This window comes from Pygocentrus nattereri, chromosome 3 (assembly GCF_015220715.1).
Source record: "Pygocentrus nattereri isolate fPygNat1 chromosome 3, fPygNat1.pri, whole genome shotgun sequence".
NCBI lineage: Eukaryota > Metazoa > Chordata > Actinopteri > Characiformes > Serrasalmidae > Pygocentrus > Pygocentrus nattereri.
The window spans coordinates 30,268,921-30,291,820 of record NC_051213.1 but is presented as its reverse complement, the minus strand read 5'-3'; the positions used below and the strand labels follow the sequence as shown (position 1 = coordinate 30,291,820).

The 22,900-nt window shown below is 38.4% G+C and overlaps 1 protein-coding gene across 2 annotated transcripts; it reads left to right on the top strand.

The window, feature by feature from the left end:
- Window positions 1-1,246: 1,246 nt before the first annotated feature.
- Window positions 1,247-21,635, top strand: LOC108436088 (myosin-7-like). Of its 2 annotated transcripts, XM_017712325.2 has the most exons (38): window positions 1,247-1,309; window positions 10,595-10,842; window positions 10,929-11,072; window positions 11,158-11,314; window positions 11,410-11,437; window positions 11,526-11,631; window positions 11,727-11,819; window positions 11,905-11,968; window positions 12,060-12,158; window positions 12,757-12,860; window positions 12,945-13,083; window positions 13,190-13,308; window positions 13,398-13,547; window positions 13,648-13,818; window positions 14,726-15,035; window positions 15,143-15,222; window positions 15,313-15,518; window positions 15,638-15,761; window positions 15,857-15,993; window positions 16,090-16,345; window positions 16,434-16,676; window positions 16,759-16,935; window positions 17,030-17,175; window positions 17,263-17,353; window positions 17,442-17,831; window positions 17,932-18,058; window positions 18,146-18,264; window positions 18,377-18,573; window positions 18,663-18,846; window positions 18,960-19,125; window positions 19,210-19,334; window positions 19,420-19,728; window positions 19,917-20,120; window positions 20,227-20,523; window positions 20,603-20,707; window positions 21,046-21,141; window positions 21,223-21,357; window positions 21,524-21,635. In XM_017712325.2, exons 2-38 carry the CDS (start codon window positions 10,642-10,644, stop codon window positions 21,542-21,544), a joined length of 5,820 nt encoding a protein of 1,939 aa, XP_017567814.2. In that variant the 5' UTR covers window positions 1,247-1,309; window positions 10,595-10,641; the 3' UTR covers window positions 21,545-21,635. The 2 variants fall into 2 exon arrangements, with proteins under 2 accessions (XP_017567814.2, XP_037393047.1); XM_037537150.1 differs by lacking the exon at window positions 21,524-21,635 and having other exon boundaries at window positions 21,223-21,494.
- Window positions 21,636-22,900: the final 1,265 nt, after the last annotated feature.

Sequence of the window (22,900 nt, the reverse complement as noted above, 5' to 3'; positions counted from 1 at the left end):
ATAAAAAAAAAAATAAACTGTAGACATCTGTAATTAACGATTAACTAAGAATTTAATAGTTAATTAAATAAATAGTTATTCTATTATTTAACTATTCAATTTTAACTAGTAAAACAGTTAGGGCTTGTATCGCTGATGTCATTTTAGGCTAAAAGGGCTCATAGGCGCTGCTCACTGCCTGTGCATTTAAAGTGGCAGTTTGCTCCAAGTACAGCTGGGAGTCGATTCCAAAAAGAATCGGTTCCTGAATCACACACACTCGTGAATCGAGAGTCGACTCCGTAGCTTTGGACTCGATTCCACACAGTGACGCTCCGCGCACACAGAGTCTGATGATGTGATGATGTCACTCACAAAACTACAAAATACAGCGTTCCACAACTCACGCACAGGGCTTTTTAGTGGGGCTTCATTCTAGATGTTTTGGGATTCATGCACATAGCTCAGATCATCTACAGTTTATTCTCATTCGCGATGTAATAGCAGGGCACGACCTGGGCTTTAATGCGGCGCTGTCTCCGCAGCACTACCACAGAATGTGTAGAGAGGAGAATTATCACTCTGCAATGTCTTCCAAGCGGTTTTCTCAAACGCTAGAGGGCGCTCCGGACTGAGTCCAAAATGAATTGGTTGATATGGAGCATTTCAGCAAAATCATAGTTTATAAATGCTTAAAAATTTTAATGTAAAAGAATACAATAATTTCCTGAACAGTAAATATCATAACACCGCTGTTATATGTTTAAGAGCTTTTAAACTCGAGTTATAGGAGTTTAAAATGCCCCGCCTTCTGCAGCACAAAACCCATTGGCTGGAGAAAAGGGGAAACATATAGGTGAGTTTTCTTCGCTTTTTTAGTGAAATACATCCGTCTTCTTTCTAAAATTAAAGAAACGTTCTGGGCGAGTGATTAGAAACTATTTTAGTTCGTTTTTAGCCATTGAGCTGAATTTACTCCCATTCATTAAGGAGTCACTTGCGAGCGCCCTCTGCTGTTTAGCAGTCCTGATTTTAATATAATGGGAGGAATAGGGAGTCTCCAGGCTCCTCATGAACCAGAAATTTACTAACAGAGCGGAAAAGTGGAATCCTGGCTCGGCCAATCATATCACACATCGTAAATTGTAAGCCAATCATATCAGAGCTGGGGAAAGATTGTTTTACTCGCTCTGCAAATTAACGTCCTTGAGTTTCCTTGAGTTATTGTAAATCTGAGTTTAATAAAATCATGCTTTACTAAACACAGGAAGAGAAGGAGAGAGAGAAGCTGAAGGAGACTGACAGGACTGAAGGAGTGGATCTGATGGAGGTTAGTGATCAAGAAGAAAGGAAGGGAGACCTGTTAAAGCTCTCAGTTCATATTAATACTGAATTTAATTGAATGTAACTGAGAAAATATATTTGTCACTATGAGCATAACATTTTATCACCTCGCTTGTCAAACAGGCTGACAGAGCACAATCACACTCTGTCTGACTGCACCAACTGAGACTGAATTGATCTATAATCTGTGCATTTGAATAATATATTTAGGACCTTTGCTTGATCTGTGTCTGTTGTAAATGGATGAATACAGTGTTTAAGCCATACTCGCTCTGAGCTTATTACAAGCTACCAAGAGGCTGATCTACCGTGTGCCAAATGAACCAAACAGCTATTTTTTGTAAAAGTTTCTGGTTGTGGCTACTCTTAGATTTCATGATTAACATGCATTTTGGGGCCATTAAAAATTCCCCTGGAGACCACCCCAGTACAGAGTTATTCCCCCTATCTATGAATCTCTAGTGATACCCCAGCTAACACATTGATAGTCTTGTGGCATTTTACTTTAGACAAAGTGGAAGACAAAATAAAATGTAAAAGAAGCTGAAAACCAGGCTTACCATCAAACAACACATTGCCAGTGCCAAAACTACCCATGTGAAGGAGTTGACAGAGGAGACTCCAGTACTGTTCAGGTCTGCTAAGGTCAGATATAATTAATATTGTCTTGTTTTTTGGAATCTCAGCTGCCTCTTGAAATCGGAATCCAGGTGTGCAAAGTGGGGAAAAGCACAAAAAAGATGCAGAGCACAGGGCCTCCAGGACTAGGACTGGGAAACCCTGTTATAGAATAAGCATATGTAAAAAATATAATTATTTGATGTAATGTTCTAAAATGTAAACCTTAAGTAGTTGCAACCATATTAGATACAGACAAATGTCATGTAAGACATTTGTAGTAAAATTGTTTATATACGTTTGTTGTATTATATATGTTTGTTGTATATTGTATAGTTGTCCAAATGATTTAAATGTGTCTTACCGTATTTCTCAGGTTACATACAAAGTCACATTACCTGTATGGGTGAGAGAGAATGAGTGAGAGCAACTACAACTCATGAAGTTTTTCTTGATTCATCATCCACAACAAGGATCAGAAATTCATTGCTCTTAAATCAGTAGTTACTGATAACTTTTCTGTACTTTTGTAGCATTCGAACTTTATCATGTACACATGCACACAGTTATCTATACATTTGTTGAAGAAAACTTTCAGAGCCTTTCTTACAGACCAAAAAGGAAAGCAATGCTAAACTTACCAGTGTCACTACTCCTCTGGGTGAACAGAGAATAGGGAAATCTACAGTCCTTCAATTGTGTAAACTTACTACAGATCACTACTAGGATGTGAAAGGAAGTGGAGACCAGAGTTAGGGATGCTGTAACAAGCACTATGGTACTGATTAAAGGAGGAGCTGGCACGGAACAGCTGAGCAGGAGGAGGAGGAGGTGTCCAAACGTTCACTTAAGAAAGCACAAGGCAGCAACCTTCAATCACTGTTATATTAAGACCAGTTCTCAGAGGGCTATAGTGCATAACTACTTTGTGGGGGGTCCAGGCACACGATAGATAATAAATAAATAAATGGCACATTTTAAAAGCTCCAATTTTTTCTGATTTTCACTGTTACTTTAATTTAACCATATAAACAGGGAACAGTAGTTCAGCAGGCTAGAACAACAGCCTTTCCACACATTTAAGTACCACTTTGTATACAAAACAGTTTTAAATTAACATATTTAAATGAAATAATTCAGTTAACTCTGATCATTGAACCTTTTTTGTGCTACCAATTTTACATTTAGTGCTGTGATAATTTAGTCTCTTCATATGGTGCAACCTAGCCTTCATCAGTACATTAATGTGCTAACACACTCTCTCAATAGACCTTGTAACCTAAGTAGCTCACGGGGTCCAAAACGGGTGGCAGAATTTGCAAGGTGCTATGATTTATGCCAGACCTTCATGAAGAGACCACCTGCTGCCACCCAGATCTCAATGCACCACACCAGTATAGCTGCTCTTCTCAATCAGACAGAGGCACTCAGGAGGAATTTCACAGAGTTATCTTCGTCCCCAAGGACAAAAGGAAGGAAACAATGCTGCATAAATAAGTCACTGTTCCACCAGCTGAAAGGACAGCAACAGGCATTCAAGTCTATATAAAAAAAAACAAGGACATACTAAGGACATGCTAAGGACATGCACATTGTCTCTTATTTTATAGGTTATAGTGTAGTTTTAATTACAAGCTACGTTAAAGAGACACGTTTTTAAAAGCTTCTCAAAAGTGAGCACTTGAGTTTCACTGTCTAATAAAAAGTGGAATTGAGTTCCTCAGTTCAGAAGCATAATAACTGAACAAGGCCTCTCCACATTTTCTGTATTTTATAGAAGGAACTTGCAAAAGTCCAGTATCTGCAAATCTAAGATCGCGTGTTGGAACATTAACAGATATACACTCCGTGATGTAAGCAGGTGCTTTATGGTCATTCAGAGCCTTAAAACTAGTAGAACTTTAAACTTAATTCTGAATCATCCAGGTGTTCAGTACAGTTCATTTAGAATGGGATTTATACGAGCTCCCTTTTTTGTTTTTGTTAGGGTGTGTACTGTTGCATTTTGTACAAGTTGTAAGGGATGTATTGCTTTCTTAGGAAGTCCAGTAAGATGAGCATTACAGTGAACAACTCTGCTTGTAACAAACGCATCTCTGCGTCACTCTGAGATAGAAAGTTACATTAGTGACTGGGTTTATATGCGGGATAAAACAGAGCTCACACTAAGATCACACCTAGGTTTGTGCTTCGGGTTTGGTGTAAGAAACTAAAGAAGTTTCACATAAAGCAACTTTGAGTATGATCAGTATTTGTATTTTTTTTGTGATTTAATTGTAGAAAATTGTGACATCCCCTGAGAAATATCTGACACACAGCTGAGCTGGTCAGTCTGCCTATAGAGTCTTGATCATCAGAAGGAATGGAATGGAAATGTATAACTGGGTGTTATAAGCGTAGCTATGAAAATTTATATTATGTTTCTTAATGACATCACCTAGAGGTAGCATGTACAAAGAGAAGAGCAAAGGCTCTAAAACTGAACTTTAAGGGACTCAAGAATTTCCATATTCTTTTTGATGAATGATTTTCCATTGAAACCATGAACTGCCTGTTTCCTAAATATGATTTAAACCATTCTAAAACTGTGCAAGAGGTGCTGGGTCGCATTTGATTAAGATGTTGGACCTTGTGCTCAACAGTATCAAAAGCTGCACTAAGGTCTAATAAAACCAGAATATGACGATTTTGTGCATCAGCACTGAGCTTGAGGTCATGCCCAATGTGAACCCATGCGAAGTACTATTGTTAAAAACAAAAACATGACTGAAACTTCTCATGTAGCTTATTTGATATTAGAAACACATTTAAATTTTTGAAAAAACTTTTTCTAAGACTTAAAAAAGAGGCTTGAAATTGGTCTAAAATGATTTAGTATGGAAGGATCCATGCTACATTTGTTTAGTAGAGGCTTCACCAGGGCAGTTTTAAAAGTGTCTGGAAAAGCATGTGTTGACAGACAACAATTTACAATGTGAACACAATCAAAAACCGTCTTAAGGAGTGAAGTAGGAACAGGGTCAAGATCACATGTAGATGAACTTAGCGTGTTTACAACAGTTGTAAACTCCTGATAATTGATAACAGAGAAATTCAGATTTGCCTTTGCCTTTGAGGCCTCTGAGGACTCAATCAGGTAACATGAATGCACTCATATGGTAAGGTGAAGACAGCAGTCTCCCATGGTCCTCGGTTGCTATGGTACATATCACAGTTGACCATTTGTCTCATCACATGGCAAAGTGAAATGCTTAATGATCTCTTATGCATGTTGAGGCACTTGATAGTGCTCCATGGCTGGCAGTATTACATGATGCCATGGCAGGATTCAAATGGAGCGCACTGGAACAACGCTGCACAACATCTCGAAAGTCCAATACTATTTTATTACTATAAGAAGGTGAACAATCCAGTATTGTAACCTTTGGTGCTACAATTGTTTATTTAAATAGTATGATGCCTATGGGTAAATCAAATTTTGCCTTATATTTGAGTTGCATAGGCATAAGCACAACCAGAATATCTAAAACATAAAGTTTAAGAGTTTTGTGATGGAGAAAAATCAAAGTATGTGAGGTATTACTCATTTTGTACAGAATGGATAGATCCTTGTTCCATCCAGAACATAATGAACGAAGCTGAAGTATTTAGTTACATATTTGATTTATCTAATGGTATGTTTTGTAAAAGAAATTGAACAGCATACAAGAGAAACGTACTGAGTCAGAATTGCTCATAGAGGTAAAGACAAGAACCAGATATCTAACATATTTAATGACTGTAAAAGCTACATCCACTGTAAAAAATGTACTTCATGTAATAACAAGCAAATTAAATTGTTTTATTCAACTCCAAGGAATGTGTTGAATAATTGTTGGTCCTTTCAAACTCTTTATTTCAGGTGAGTAAGATTAGTTACACTACCACTACATTAAATAATTTTTAAGGTGGAACTGACAAATCATTTTTAACAGTGCAAAGTAAGTGGCAAAAAAGGTTACAAAAACATTACCAATGTATGTATGCAAAATTTTGGGCACCCCAGTTACAGAATGTTGTGAACATTCTCTACAGGGAATACATTTCTACACATTTTAATTATTGTTTTTTGTTGTTGTTTGTTTTTTGTTTTTGCTTATTGTTTTCTTTTTGCTAAATGTAACATATTGGAAAAAACATGGGGCAAAATTTATAGCACATTTTATGTTTTTCCTGATATGTTAAAACTAAAAAAATAAATAGAAATCATGCAGAAAAATTCCATGTGTAAGCATGTATAGGATGCATTGAATAATCAACTTAATTTGATGGGGGAGGGGGGGTTTTCAAACTTTGGCACATGACTGTATATGCAAGTTGTTGAAAGGCAAAGTAGTACCCAGTAAAAAAAAAAAAAAAAAAAAAAACATACTTTTTTTCAGATTTAAAAATTCTTTTACCATTTTCAACACTGCATAAAAAACTCAGGAGACACATGCAGGTTCACTTTTTGTCATGGTATCATGTACATATAGAGCATAGTGTAGATTACATTTGATATCGGTATCAAAGACAATTTGGGATATTGTGAAAATCCTTGAAAGGAATAGGTGATCACCTTCCCAAATTGGTGACTGATGGACTTGGTGATGAGTCTGGTGATATAAGAATAAAACTGGAAAATATGCTTATAGGTATTATTGTTTTTTTATTTCAGCAGGCTTATTTTTCGACAGGCCAGCATTTACAGCACTTTTTAGGTGTTCATTCCTTTTTCCATCTTTCAGACAAACATTAAGAAAGATATTCTCACTTGACTTCTGAGACCTTCCATGAGTTGTTTGTCTATTACTGAATAAAGCCAGTTCGCAATCCAGCTGCTTGCAAAGCTATTTGTGATGTCAGTAATCTGCAAATCTAAGATCACATGTTGGAACATAAACAGATATACACCCTGTGATGTTACGGTCATTCAAAGTCTTAAAAACTAGTAGCAGAACTTTAAACTCTATTCTGAATGATACAGGTATACAGTACAGTTTTTTAAAAACAGGATTGATACGAGCTCCCTTTTTTGTTTTTGTTGAGATGCGTGCTGCGGCATTTTGTATGAGTTGTAAGGGACGTATTGCTTTCTTAGGAAGTCCAGTAAGATGAGTACAGTGATCAACTCTGCTTGTAACAAATGTGCAAACAAGTTTCTTTGCGTCACTCTGAGATAGAAAGCTACATTAGTGACATGCAGTGTCATGCAGGTTAAACAGAGCTCAGAGTCTAAGATCACACCTAGGTTCGTGTTTCGACTTTGGTATATGAAGATAAAGAACCTAGTTTTTCATAAAGCAGCTTTCTTTGAGTTGTTGTGCGAATGATCAGCATTTTTTTTGTGATGTAATTGTAGAAAATCTTGAAGTCAGAAAAAAAAAAAATTTTCACTGATTTGATTGTACATATTTTGCCGTTTGAAAGATTAGCCAAATAAAGCCTTTCTTGAAATTCTGTGGGTAGTTACTAACTATTATGCATGTTTGGGCATTACATTAGTTCATTGGAAGGTGTGAATTTGTGAGTTTCAATAGTGAGCCACCTGCGGGCATCTCTTTTCTCAGGAAACACTCTGATAAATAAACACAGATGATAAACTTAGAACCATCACTGAAGAAACACTGAGCATTTGTTATAAATTTAGCTTCAAATCACATTTAGCAGTCAGTCTATAATTCACAATAATCACAACAAAAGGTTTTCAGTAGATTGTGTTGTGCTAATTCATCTGACTCATTTCATAGCTTACAGTGTAGATAAATGTAGACAAAAATCAGATTTACTACTGGAACTGACTGTGTGCATAAGAAGGGTGGGAAGATTTTATAAGAATGCAGTGACTTGCTCTGCATATACTAAGATGTCATTGGTTTTTAAGTGCTTGAGTAAAAGCTTATATGCAGATTCAATGCAAAAAAAAGCATGGCAAAGGCCCATTAAAGCTAATATATGAAATATACTACATAAGATAAATGCTATTGTCAGTTTAATGAGAAAAGGCCTGTATTGCAAGGATAATACATGGCATGGACTCCTATAGATGAAGCACAATAGAAATAAATGTCATTGTCTATTCCCACAGCAGAAAGGTCGATTGACAGGTAACCTTGCAGTCAGAGGGGAAGAACACACCAGGGGCAAAGACATGATTCAGTCAGCTAAGGAATGCAAAGGATTACTGAACCCATTTGTCCACACAAATCTAAGGTGTTCAAAGCATGTAGGGCCTACAGTATCTCCAGTAGTAACCTACCCATTGTTCCATCAAAGGGGTACGTTGGTAGCCTTACACACTGGGGGGTGCTGAGAAGTTGATGGACTTGCACAGCTGAGAATTGTCTTTAAGTGTCACTATGGACGTCAGGACAGAATGTTCGACCTATAGCAGCTAATTGAGGAAGCTGTAGTTAGTTTTAGTCCTTAGCATAGTCTTCAAGACGTCATAGGACTCTGTGGCCCTTAAAATAATTGTTTTAACACCTGGTAGTCGCCTTCACAGTGTGCTCAACCTGACATCTTGGCAGCTTTCTTAACCTCTGACTCTGAGGAGCATGTCTGGCTTCATCAAACACATGAAATGTGTTTGCAAGTGTGAACTGACCATCTTGACAAAGAGGAGAATTCTACATTAAAGCCTGCTACAGAAATCCCAGCATCTTTACGATGGTCATAATGTTAAAAAGTCATTATACAATCACTTCACCTCAATGGAACTCTTGTTAGTGTTAATTCATCACATATTTCAAAATGTATTAAAGCATTTAGGGTACAGTAAAGCATTTAAAGCATCTTGTTTGTTGCCTTCATTCCAAGATTCCTTTTTGCACACACTTTTTTGTTTATCCTGTTCAAAAAGTTGAACTCAAAAACAGAGGTAATGAAATTTGTCACAGTAAATTGTATTATTTGAAGGAAATGTGTAATATTTGAAATTCTTACATGAATTCAGATGTTTTTCAGTATTTGGTATATTCCCCTTTGCTTTTATGACAGCATATACTCAAGATCATATCAAGATATATTGTCACGGTCAGAAAAGAACCTTTTATCTGCAACATGGTAACTTTACAGGACAAGGGGAAAAAATTATAACTTGTAATGATATATATATATAGGTAAATATAGGTTAGTTAGTTTCTTTATAATGAGATTTCATCAACCAATTGCTGTTTATTTAAATGTTGCAATGTACCAGAATGTAAGAAAACAAACAACAGTTCTAAATCAAGGTACATATTGATTTTAAAACAACAATGTGAGTTCACAATAATACAAAACAGAGCAATATTACTAGTAAAGGTTTAGTTTGGTATCACTAGTAATCTTTGACTTTCTGTCTAAGTCTGCTAAATAATAACCAGCTGTCATTTACATGGAGTGGGACTGGCAGTGTATTGGAAATAAACATTTCATCAGATAGTAATCTGTATTAATAGTATTTCATGCCTTAACCACATCTTTGCAAGAAACAAATATTACAACAAACTTTTAGAGAAGGATTTCCTCTAAGCAGCAGCAAGTAGTGCTTTTTAAGTGCTAAGACCTTTGTAAATAGACTGCAGCTGCCACAAGGACTCATGAAGAACACTGCCTCAAAGGCTCTCTGTAGTAAATGGAAGAACTTCTAAAAATTAAACAGGGTCATCTTTGTGCTCTAGGATGAAGAATGAAACAATGCCATGTCAATAAGAGGTTAAGCATCTCTGGCACACTGGGTAACAAGTGGGGCGCAGGCACAGCACAAGGCAGAAACTGATATTTTTTTTTCTATTCCATTTATCACATGTTTTGCCAAAGAATTAGAATGTAATTTTTCATGAATAAAGCAATATTTAACAAGCACAGAGATGCTAATATTGAACAACAATGAACATGAAGGTCAGAAACATCCTATAAATTAAAACAAGTCAGGCCTTTTTTGTCACTAATTATTCACAAGGCAACATAAATACTATCATATCATTGATACAGTGGCCAATATGCAATTGGGAATACCAGTCTTAGAGGACTAAAGAAGAGCATCTCAGTTGTCCTGAAGAATGAAATAAAATAATTGGCTTATTGTCATATTTAAAAACTATTACTTATTAAAAAACAAAACTCAGTTAAGTGTAACAGTATTGGAAGTGTCGCAGACTTAGATGGCAAGAGGCAAACCAAAATAGACATTGTGAAATCCAGTGTTGTTCTTGTTGAGCTGTGACGTCGTAAAAGAAGCTCCTAATAAGGGTAGTGCTGAAGCAAGCCTCCTCCCATTACTTAGAGGTTTTGTCCTCAAATTAACTGGACCAGTCATGGGCATCCATGCAAATGACCATATTGGGATGAACAACTCCCTTTAAAAAGGGAGCAGCAAGTCTCCCCAGAGACAGACCACAGGACCGCCTTAGGGTAAGAGCAAAAGGCAAGCTGTCAGCAGCATAGGGTTCTTGAGGTTCATGTAGAGTATTGTGGAGAAGGCCTAATGACTTTAGTCATCCCCAGTGACAGAAAACATTTCAATAGTAGATTGATTTGCCCTTCAGTTTGTTCATTGTAATCATGTTGTAGATGATGCTGTAGATATATATGTAACAAATGCAGGTGTTCATCATCCTCAAAATTGATCATTTCTTTTTTTCATTCTCAGCGTACCATCAGCTCTGCAGCCTGTAGGAACAATTGCTAGACTTCAGGATGGGAGACGCAATCATGGCAGAATTTGGGGCTGCAGCTCCTTTTCTGCGTAAGTCAGATCAGGAGCGTCTGGAGGCCCAGACACGCCCCTTTGACATGAAGAAGGAATGCTTTGTGCAGGACCCTGAAGTTGAGTACGTCAAAGCCTCCATCACCAGCAGAGACGGAGACAAAGTCACCGTTGATACTGAGTTTGGGAAGGTAGATATATTGGTCCAGCTGAATCTAACAACTTACCATCACTTTCTATGTTCTGTGAGCTAAGACTGTTTTTCTCTTTTTTACAGACTGTGACGGTCAAGGAGTGCGATGTTCATCCCCAGAACCCGCCAAAGTTCGATAAAATTGAGGACATGGCGATGTTCACCTTCCTGCACGAGCCTGCTGTGCTGTTTAACCTCAAAGAGCGTTACGCAGCCTGGATGATCTATGTGAGTTAAGAGGGCCTGACAGCTGTCCAACACAAGAATAAAAGTAGAGATTTCACGTTAACCTTTTCTTCATTTTTCTCTGTAGACCTACTCTGGGCTTTTCTGTGTAACTGTCAACCCCTACAAGTGGCTGCCAGTGTACAACCAAGAGGTTGTCGTTGCCTACAGAGGCAAGAAGAGGACTGAAGCTCCTCCTCACATCTTCTCCATCTCTGACAATGCCTACCAGTACATGCTGTCAGGTAAACTTACTACACTGTGATACAGCATAACTATTTATGTATAATGTGCACATCTGTACATGTTCAAAATGTCTTTTTATGTTCTGACTATACAGACAGAGAGAACCAGTCTGTCCTTATCACGTAAGTACAGAACATGCAACAGTAACAATTGTTTATATTAATATGCATTGTATTTTTCTGAAAGTCTATGTTCAATTCTCATCTCTAGTGGAGAATCTGGTGCTGGAAAGACTGTGAACACCAAAAGAGTAATCCAGTACTTCGCCAGCATTGCAGCAACAACTGGCAAGAAAGATTCAGCCATGGAGAAAAAGGTTTCCTAGCAGTTTTACTCAGAAGAGCACGTTCCTACGTTTTATAAATAATTGAATATCAGCTGTTTAAAGCACATGTTGATTTTTTACTATAGGGCACCCTGGAGGACCAGATCATCCAGTGTAACCCTGCCCTGGAAGCCTTTGGTAATGCCAAGACCATCAGAAATGACAACTCCTCACGATTTGTAAGTTTACTGTATTATTATGTACATAATTATCTGGTTAGGATTCACAGCAAGTCCAACATTTTCATCCACTTTATCTCAACAGGGTAAATTCATTCGTATCCACTTCGGTGTCAGTGGAAAGTTGGCTTCTGCTGATATTGAGACCTGTGAGTACAATTTTCTCTCATGTAATGTTTTCCAAAAGACTAAATTAACATTTAAGTCTACAGTCTTTCTGACCTCTTAATTTCCATCTAGATCTTCTGGAGAAGTCTCGTGTCACTTATCAGCTCAAAGCTGAGAGAGACTACCACATCTTCTACCAGATCCTGTCTCAGAGGAAACCTGAGCTGCTGGGTAGGTGCAGTGTTCTCCCTATAATGTTAAATAAAAAATATTATAATATTTATTTATCTTTACATGTGGCACTTTTGATCCACTGACTGGCCTCTCTCACTGAGTTAACAAGTGGCGTTGTAGCTTATGTATGTTACAGTGACAGAATACTGTAGTTATGCTACATAATTTCAAATCATTAGTGTTATGTCACTGTGACATACAGTGAGCTATAAAATCAGTTATATGCTATGTCAACTAACAAAGAGTCATTACACAACCCAAGTTCAGGAAAAAAAAAAACATAGTTGTTACATCAACTTTTGACATCAAAACTGGCAAGTGCAACCTTTACGACACATGTCATCAATAGGAATAAGTTTTATAGCTGTTTATGTAGATTTATGAAGGGCTTTTGCAGGTGTCATGTTGCTTTACGACCGTTGACCTTCAGTAAATTTTTGCCAGATATTTCTACATATTCCACACTATAACACACCTATGTCCACACTTGATTGGCTGTTAGCCTTTAAGTTAAATTAAGCATACTAGAGTGGGTCTATAACAGTGGGTCTTAATAACTCTTACACTTAAATTTTTTTTTGTTGTTGTTTTACAGAAATGTTGCTCATTACCAGCAACCCTTATGACTACGCCTACATCTCCCAAGGAGAGACACAAGTGGCATCAATCAATGATGCTGATGAGCTTATTGCTACTGATGTGAGTGTGAAACTTTACTGAAAATTCTCTTGGAATTGTTTGTCCTCACACTACTGCAGTTAGTAACATATATTTGGTTAATAGGAAGCTTTTGATGTGCTGGGCTTCACTCAAGAGGAGAAGAATGGCATCTACAAGCTGACTGGTGCCATCATGCACTTTGGTAACACAAAGTTTAAGCAAAAGCAGAGAGAGGAGCAGGCTGAGGCAGACGGCACTGAGGGTTGGTGTTGATTGGAGCCTAAACCCAACATAAATGACATTAAAGATTCCCATTTTCACACGGATGCATTTTAAAATGTTGCACATTCTTTTTATATCTTGAACAGATACTGACAAAGTCGCATACCTAATGGGCCTAAACTCTGCTGATCTGATTAAGGGTTTGTGTCACCCAAGAGTCAAAGTAGGAAATGAGTGGGTCACCAAAGGGCAGAATGTCCAGCAGGTGAATATCCTGGCTATTTTTTTTTACTTTTTCTAGAATTTGTGTCTTGTGACGTTGTTAATTCTGACATGTATGTGTTCTTTCTTTAGGTGTATTATGCTATTGGTGCTCTGTCTAAGTCAGTGTATGAGAAGATGTTCCTTTGGATGGTTGTGAGAATCAACCAATCTTTGGATACCAAGCAGCCTCGCCAGTACTTCATTGGTGTGCTGGACATTGCTGGCTTTGAGATCTTTGATGTGTGTAATACCTCTTTTATACTTACTTTCATTCTGATAACATTTGTTCTGGGATGGTTTGTGTTTCATCTACATTAATGATGCTACATTTGTGCTCCAGTTCAACACCTTTGAGCAGCTGTGCATCAACTTCACTAATGAGAAGTTGCAGCAGTTTTTCAACCACCACATGTTTGTACTGGAGCAAGAAGAGTACAAGAAGGAGGGCATTGAATGGGAGTTCATTGACTTCGGCATGGACTTGCAGGCCTGCATTGAGCTTATTGAAAAGGTAAGTAAATACAGTTTTGACACTGTAGTCTTGAAACAAATTAAATTATCTGGATGCATAGGGCTTATATATGGATTATGTATAGCTGCTGATTAATCCTGTGTGGCAGTTATTTGGATGTCGTGCTTAAATGGCCAGCTTCAGATAACATTATGTCAAAGTGATAGAGGGTAGGACTCCGACTTGGCTATTCTAAAATATATATTTTTTTTCTGTTTGAGTTGATGTGTTCTTGATTTGATCTTGTGTTCAAGATCATTGTCAGTGTTTTCAAACCCCATACTATTATACTCCATCCACCATGCTTCAGAGCTGAGATGAGGTTAAGGAGTGGTTAGCACAGTATTTTTGATCTCTAAACATCTCATCATAGCAACATGACTCATATGTCCATAGAACACTCTTGTAATACTGCATGTTTTAAACAGCTGCAAGTCCAGGTGGTCTTTAGCAAACCTGTGACAGGCAGCAGTGGTTACTTCACCAATAACTTTCCATCACCACCACTTCTGTTCAGGGATTTTCTTACAGGACTCATCAACACAGATATTATCACATGGAAAAGATACCTGCACATCATTAGATGTCAATCTAGGGTCATTTGTTACTTGTTTGAGCATTCTATATTATGCTTTTGCACTGATCTTGGTAGACCTTGATTGTTTAAACCATTTGCTCAGTATAGGCATGGAACTGTCAAATGTTGTTTTTGTTGTTTGTTAAATAAAACCATTTTTAACTGTTATTATGAATTAGATTAAGATCATATCACATTTTACAAGACATTCACACAGTAATTTGTAAAATTCCAGAGGATACATGCATTTTTTTACATTCATATGGTTTATTTTAAAATATAAAAAGAACACATCAGAATTCCTAATTGTAAACTTTTCTGTAATTTCAGCCCATGGGTATCATGTCCATCCTTGAAGAGGAGTGCATGTTCCCCAAGGCCAGCGATGCCACATTCAAAGCTAAGCTTTATGACAACCACTTGGGCAAGAATCCCAACTTCCAGAAGCCCAGGATTGTGAAGGGTAAACCAGAGGCCCACTTCGCCTTGGTTCACTATGCTGGCACTGTTGACTATAACATCATGAACTGGCTGGTGAAGAACAAGGATCCCCTCAATGAAACTGTTGTGGGACTTTTCCAGAAGTCAACTCTGAAGTTGTTGGCCCAGCTGTTTGCTGGCTATGCTGGTGCTGACTCAGGTAAAAGACATTACAAAAAAAAATGCTAATGGTAAAATGCAAAAGGTAATATACTTTTTTAGTTTATATGGGTGCTGATGGAACAACAACTACTTTATTTTAAATAGCTTCAGAATCCGGTGGAAAGGGTGGCAAAGGTGGCAAAAAGAAGGGTTCTTCATTCCAGACTGTGTCTGCACTCCACAGGGTGAGATTTGACATCCTGTTTATCACTTTGAGGAAAAAAGGAGTAGGAAAATACAGTAAAACTTAACAGTTCTTCTTATATCATCTACAGGAGAACTTGAACAAGCTGATGGCCAACTTGAGGTCCACTCACCCACACTTTGTGCGTTGCCTCATCCCCAATGAGACTAAGACTCCTGGAGTGATGGAAAATCCCCTTGTCATGCATCAGCTGCGCTGTAACGGTGTGCTGGAAGGCATCAGAATCTGCAGAAAGGGCTTCCCCAACAGGATTCTCTATGGTGACTTTAAACAACGGTGAGACTTGTCTTTAAAATTAATCTTTTTATTTTTAATAGAGCTTTTATATATTACTATTGGCATAAGTAGAAAGTTAGAAGACCAATATATTTAACATTGTTGTTTTTCATTTTCAGTTACCGTATCCTGAATCCTGCTGCAATTCCTGAGGGACAATTCATTGACAACAAAAAGGGTGCAGAAAAACTTCTTGGCTCTCTGGACATTGATCATAACCAGTATAAGTTGGGACACACAAAGGTAAAACACCAACAAGCTAAATTCCACACCAACAGTTTTCACTGCTCTTTTCAGACACACAGTCACCTATAATGTTTGTCTTCCTCCCTGTGTAGGTGTTCTTCAAGGCAGGTCTTCTTGGTCAACTTGAGGAGATGCGAGATGATCGACTTGCCCTTATTATCACTGGTATTCAGGCCAGAGCTCGTGGTATTCTATCAAGAATTGAATTCCAGAAGATTGTAGAAAGAAGGTGGGATTACACCCTCTTTCAAAAACTAATTATATTTTACTCATCCTTACACGTACTGGTAAGAGGTAAAAAAATTCTGTTTTTTACTCTTCGCAGGGATTCTTTGCTGGTAATCCAGTGGAATGTCCGTGCTTTCATGGGTGTCAAGAATTGGCCCTGGATGAAGCTGTACTTCAAGATCAAACCTTTGTTGAAGTCAGCCGAGGCTGAGAAAGAAATGGCCAACATGAAGGAAGAGTTCACAAAGTTGAAGGAGGCCTATGCTAAATCTGAATCTCGCAGGAAGGAACTGGAAGAAAAGATGGTGACTCTTCTCCAAGAGAAGAATGACTTACAGCTCCAAGTGCAATCTGTAAGTTTACAGTATCATACCATATGATACTTCACACTATGAATCTTCATCTTGCCCACTAAAATATTTATTTATTTCTTCCAATTAGGAGCAAGATAATCTCTCAGATGCTGAGGAGAGGTGTGAGGGTCTGATCAAGAGCAAGATCCAATTTGAAGCCAAAGTCAAAGAGCTGACTGAAAGGCTGGAAGATGAAGAAGAGATGAATGCTGAGCTAACTGCTAAGAAGAGAAAGCTGGAGGATGAATGTTCTGAGCTTAAGAAGGACATTGATGACTTGGAGCTTACTCTGGCCAAAGTGGAGAAAGAAAAGCATGCCACTGAGAATAAGGTATGAATTATTACCTTAACATTTGGTTTATCAAGAATATGGCATTCGACTAGCCCACTAATGTTTTGGTGTCATTCCTAAGGTTAAAAACCTGACTGAAGAGATGGCAGCTCTGGATGAAATCATTGCCAAGCTGACCAAGGAGAAGAAAGCTCTGCAAGAGGCCCACCAGCAAACACTGGATGACCTCCAAAGTGAAGAGGACAAAGTCAACTCACTGACAAAAGCCAAAGCCAAGCTTGAGCAGCAAGTTGATGATGTAGGTTCAGATTTATCCTATTCATTGTACAAAAGCCCCATGAACATTGATAAAGGTGTCTTAACAACATGCTACTTTCACCGTTTTTGAACAGCTTGAAGGATCCCTAGAACAAGAAAAGAAGATACGTATGGACCTTGAGAGAGCTAAGAGAAAGTTGGAGGGTGACTTAAAGTTGACCCAGGAAAACATTATGGACCTAGAGAATGACAAACAGCAAATGGAGGAGAAGCTGAAGAAGTCAGATCATAACTTCATGCTCAAAAATCTTGTACATGCCGTTTAATGAGAAAAAAATGATTTCAATATCCTTTTTTCTCTATGTAGGAAAGACTTTGAAATAAGTCAGCTAAACAGCAAAATTGAAGATGAACAAGCAGTATGCGCCCAGCTCCAAAAGAAACTGAAGGAACTGCAGGTAACTATAAAGATGTTATTTAAGTGAAAGCTTTTGCTTTTGCTTTCGTTTAACCAATGCTTACATTTTTAATTCTCTGCCTATATAGGCCCGCATTGAGGAGTTGGAAGAAGAGCTTGAGGCTGAAAGAGCTGCTCGGGCCAAGGTTGAGAAGCAGAGGGCAGACTTGGCCAGAGAACTGGAGGAAATTAGTGAGAGGCTGGAGGAGGCTGGTGGAGCCACTGCTGCCCAGATTGAAATGAACAAGAAGAGAGAGGCCGAGTTCCAGAAACTGCGCAGAGACCTTGAAGAGGCCACTCTGCAACATGAAGCTACTGCTGCTGCACTGAGGAAGAAAAATGCTGACAGTGTGGCTGATCTGGGAGAACAGATTGACAACCTTCAGAGAGTGAAGCAGAAGCTTGAGAAGGAAAAGACTGAGCTTAAGCTGGAACTTGATGATGTGGTCTCCAACATGGAGCAGATTGCGAAGGCAAAGGTTGGTAGTGTTATGTAATCTATGTGTTAGTATGAAACACTGTGGCAAAGGTGGATGTCATTAATCACGTTAATTAATATTGAACCTTCTTGCCTTTTAGACAAACTTGGAGAAAATGTGCAGAACTTTGGAGGACCAAATGAGTGAATTCCGAGTAAAGGCAGAAGAGGGCCAACGCACAATTAACGATTTCACTATGCAGAAAGCTAAGCTTCAAACTGAGAATGGCAAGTACATAAATATTTCTGCTAGATTTATGAGGTAATGCAAGAAAAGAATGAACTAAACTATGATGTTCTTGTTATGTAATTCAGGTGAGCTTTCAAGACAGCTAGAAGAGAAAGATTCGTTGGTCTCCCAGCTCACTAGAAGCAAACAGTCATACACTCAGCAAATTGAGGACCTCAAGAGACAACTGGAAGAAGAAGTCAAGGTAGACAGTCTTATGTATAGTTGTTTGTAGTCTTACATTGTTGCATAGTATTTAATGTTTATTTAGTATTTCATGTTTATACAGTATTTAATGTTTACAAATATGTGACTAGGCTAAGAATGCCCTGGCCCATGCAGTGCAGTCCGCTCGCCATGATTCTGACTTGCTTAGAGAGCAGTTTGAGGAGGAGCAGGAAGCCAAGGCTGAGCTGCAGCGCAGTCTCTCCAAAGCCAACTCTGAAGTGGCTCAGTGGAGAACCAAGTATGAAACTGATGCCATCCAGAGAACAGAGGAGCTGGAGGACGCAAAGTAAGTTATGAGAAACTGCTTATTTTAACAACATAAGGAAAGAAATAATTTTATTTATATTTTTAAACACTTTCTGTTCTGTCACACAGGAAGAAACTTGCTCAGCGTCTGCAAGATGCAGAGGAAGCTGTGGAAGCTGTCAATGCCAAATGCTCCTCTCTGGAGAAGACCAAGCACAGACTGCAGAATGAGATTGAAGATCTCATGGTCGATGTAGAAAGATCCAATGCTGCTGCTGCAGCTCTGGACAAGAAGCAAAGAAACTTTGACAAGGCAAGCAACTCAAATTTATTTAATTTATTTATTTCTTCCTTTGAACATTGAACCAGTTACTCGGTGTAGACATTTATAATTATTTACACATTCTCCTTCATATATATTAACAGGTTCTGGCAGAGTGGAAGCAGAAGTATGAAGAGTCCCAGAGTGAACTAGAGAGCTCCCAGAAGGAGGCCAGATCTTTTAGCACTGAACTCTTCAAGCTGAAGAACTCCTATGAGGAGGCACTTGATCATCTGGAGACTATGAAAAGGGAGAATAAGAACCTCCAAGGTCAGTAGGTTATGTTCATGTAAGGAACAGAGTAAAGTTTAAAATGTAAATGAGCAATCAATAGAGCATTTTCTCATTCAACAGAGGAAATTGCTGATGTCACTGAACAACTTGGTGAGAGTGGAAAGAGCATCCATGAGCTTGAGAAAATTAGGAAACAGCTGGAACAAGAAAAATGTGAAATTCAGGCAGCCCTAGAGGAGGCTGAAGTAAGACATAATCATATATTTGACACTGTTCATTAACAGAAATTTTACTTAAAAATAATAACACTATTTTTCATTCACTATAAAGGGCTCACTTGAGCATGAGGAGGGCAAGATCCTAAGGGCTCAGCTGGAGTTCAACCAAGTAAAGGCTGATATTGAGCGTAAGCTGGGCGAGAAGGATGAGGAGATGGAACAGGCCAAGAGAAACCACCAGAGAGTGGTGGACACTCTGCAAAGCTCTCTGGAGTCTGAGACTCGCAGCAGGAATGAAGCTCTCAGGATAAAGAAGAAGATGGAGGGAGACCTCAATGAGATGGAGATTCAGCTTAGCCAGGCTAACAGGCAGGCAGCAGAGGCACAGAAGCAACTCAAGGGTCTCCATGGGCATCTGAAGGTATGTCCTCAAGTAATATGTTGTGACCTAAGTTTGTCACCCGAGATGTGTGAAATAGTAAAGTTTGAAATTCCACAATTGATCCAGAGTATATGCTAACATGTTAACACATTCAAATTCAAATTAAATATTATAGCAAAATTGGGGCTTAATCCTAAACAGATTTTTGTTAAACTTGCACTTCACAGGATGCTCAACTGCAGTTGGACGATGCTCTCCGTGGCAATGATGATTTCAAAGAGAACATTGCTATTGTGGAGAGACGCAACAATCTGCTACAATCTGAACTAGATGAGCTGAGATCCTTGGTGGAGCAGACTGAGAGAGGCAGGAAACTGGCAGAGCAGGAACTGCTGGATGTCAGTGAGAGGGTCCAGCTGTTGCACTCTCAGGTATGCAATCTGCAGAACAACAACACTATCAATTTCATAAAACAAACACAAATTCATATGGACCACAAAAAGGAAGAAGAGAATGTCTAAAGTTTTTACATTTCAGAACACTAGTTTGCTGAACCAGAAGAAGAAACTGGAAGGTGACACTTCCCAGCTTCAGACTGAGGTAGAGGAGGCTGTCCAAGAGTGCAGGAATGCTGAGGAAAAGGCCAAAAAAGCCATCACTGATGCTGCCATGATGGCAGAGGAGCTGAAGAAAGAGCAGGACACCAGTGCTCACTTGGAGCGTATGAAGAAAAACATGGAGCAGACCATCAAGGACCTGCAGCACCGACTGGATGAAGCTGAGCAAATTGCTATGAAGGGTGGGAAGAAGCAGGTTCAGAAGCTGGAAGCCAGGGTTAGTAACAAAAAAAATGCACCATTAACTTTCACATTTCTTCTTCTGAGACTGAACACTGGTATTTTCTTTTTCGTAGGTGAGGGAGCTGGAAAATGAGGTGGAGATGGAACAAAGGAGGAGTTCTGAATCCGTTAAAGGTGTCCGCAAGTATGAGAGACGCATCAAGGAATTGACCTACCAGGTACACAGTTTAGTAAAAGTGACTTAAAACAAGTACGTTGCCCAAAATTCTGGAAAATATTTCCTTCATGTATTCTCTGAAAGAACTGCTTCACTATTGGTAGAGTTAAGTCACTAAATTAACTGCAGTTCACCTAAATGCAGCATACACTGACAAATTACATTAGCAATGTTAGAGAATGCAGTTTGGGATCTATTATTTCATTAACTATGCTAAATGTTTTGTATGTCTAAACAATATAGATTAATAGAGTAACATACACTCTTACCATTCTCAGTGTTTGCATTGGTGGAATCTGTATCTCTACTTTTATGCATCATTTCTTTATTTTTGCACAGACTGAGGAGGATCGTAAGAATCTGGCCCGCCTGCAGGACCTGGTGGACAAACTGCAGCTAAAGGTTAAGTCCTACAAGAGAGCTGCAGAGGAAGCTGTAAGTAAACATAAGTACACTTAGCCAGTTCAGTCAGTCCTTTTCAAAACCAATCAGATTATCCTGAATGATATATTGTAGGAGGAACAGGCGAACAGCAACCTTGGAAAGTTCCGCAAACTGCAGCACGAGCTGGAAGAAGCAGAAGAGAGGGCTGATATTGCCGAGTCTCAGGTCAACAAGCTGAGAGCCAAAAGCCGTGATCCAGGCTCCAAGGTAACCCAAAACACTGGTTTGCAAGAACTATAGAAAATCTGGGACTTATGCAAAATATCCACACAATAAATGTAATGCTTGGTGTGCATGTGACTATAATAACTATTATATATTACAGTGTATAATCACCATTGCTTTTTCCCTTTATTTAACTTCTCTACCACAGAAAGGGCATGATGAAGAATGAAGTTCTCAACAGGACCTTTCTGAAAAGCTCTTCAGTGTAGTGCTTTGTAATTGTCCACAAATAAATAAAGCTTGATTTATTCACACACTGATTTTGTTTTTCCCCTGTTTTTTTTCCCATAGATAGAAAGCATACAGTACACTAAGGTACAGTATTTAAGAAATATTATTTGTTTGTTTTTAAACAAATATGCACTTGCATACTGTGTAGTAGCCAATACAGAGAAAGACAAAGAGTTTTGTATGGTAGGACGTTTGAAAAGGTCATAATGTATGGCACATCAGCCTTCTAATGCCCTCACAAAAAAGAAAGTGGGGCACATACATTAAGAAAAGAAGTAAAGCATGACTTGGGCATTATTACACCACAGCTTTTAATTACTATGAATCATTTCAGCAAGTGATTTCAAAATGACTTCAAAGTATCCACATTATTCAAAGAGTCCACATGATTCACACAGTTACAACAACAGCTCTTGTAGAATCATCCCATCATAATTATGCTACCAAATATATGCAAAAACATATTTCAGAGTATAGTCATCTCTACCCCAACTTTAAACCTGCCCAATGTTTATCCATTTATCTTATTTATCTGAGCATCAAACCTCATTAAGAGCAATATCTAAATAAAGTATGGTTCACTGTAACAAAACTACATCTGCTTAATTATCCACAAAAGTTGAAGTGATGCCGGACTGCTGTTTCACTGTAAACACAGAGTTAAGTACAAAATGACCATGTTTTCTATGTGAATTAATTCTATTAATTTTTAGAAAAACAGATAAGGTGTTAAAAAGAGTCCTCTCTAACCTTTGGTTCATGACAGACGCAATAACATCCTAATAATAGTGCAGTGTTTGACAAAAGGAGGCTCTGGTTACAGCTTTCAACACAAGCTGTCCAAGCCGTAAGGTACCTCTATTTCTTCGACCCCTGCTACAGCACATACGTATCTGTGTCATTCAGACAGCTGAGAATGAGACACCACAAAGAATCATGGAGCTTAGAATAGCTTGCATAAGTGCTAAGACTAAGTAAGGTTTTTTTGTGTGCGAGAGCAAGACAATTGCAGAATATGAGGTCAAGGCAGACTTGACAATCCACAAAGGTCTTTGGTATTGGATGATGGGTCAGTTCAAACCACAAGACCAAGGTGATAATAGCCTAACAGTATCCTTAAGTAGAGCCAGGGCTAATATAGTTATCTTGACCTGGACTTGACCTTCTCAGCACTTCCTTATTGACCATCTTAAGGTTATAATTTATAAGACAGTGGCTCTCATTTCTTCTTATGGAGTATCACTGCCCTAATTATTATTAGAGTTTCCCTGCTCCCAACACACCTGATGTAACT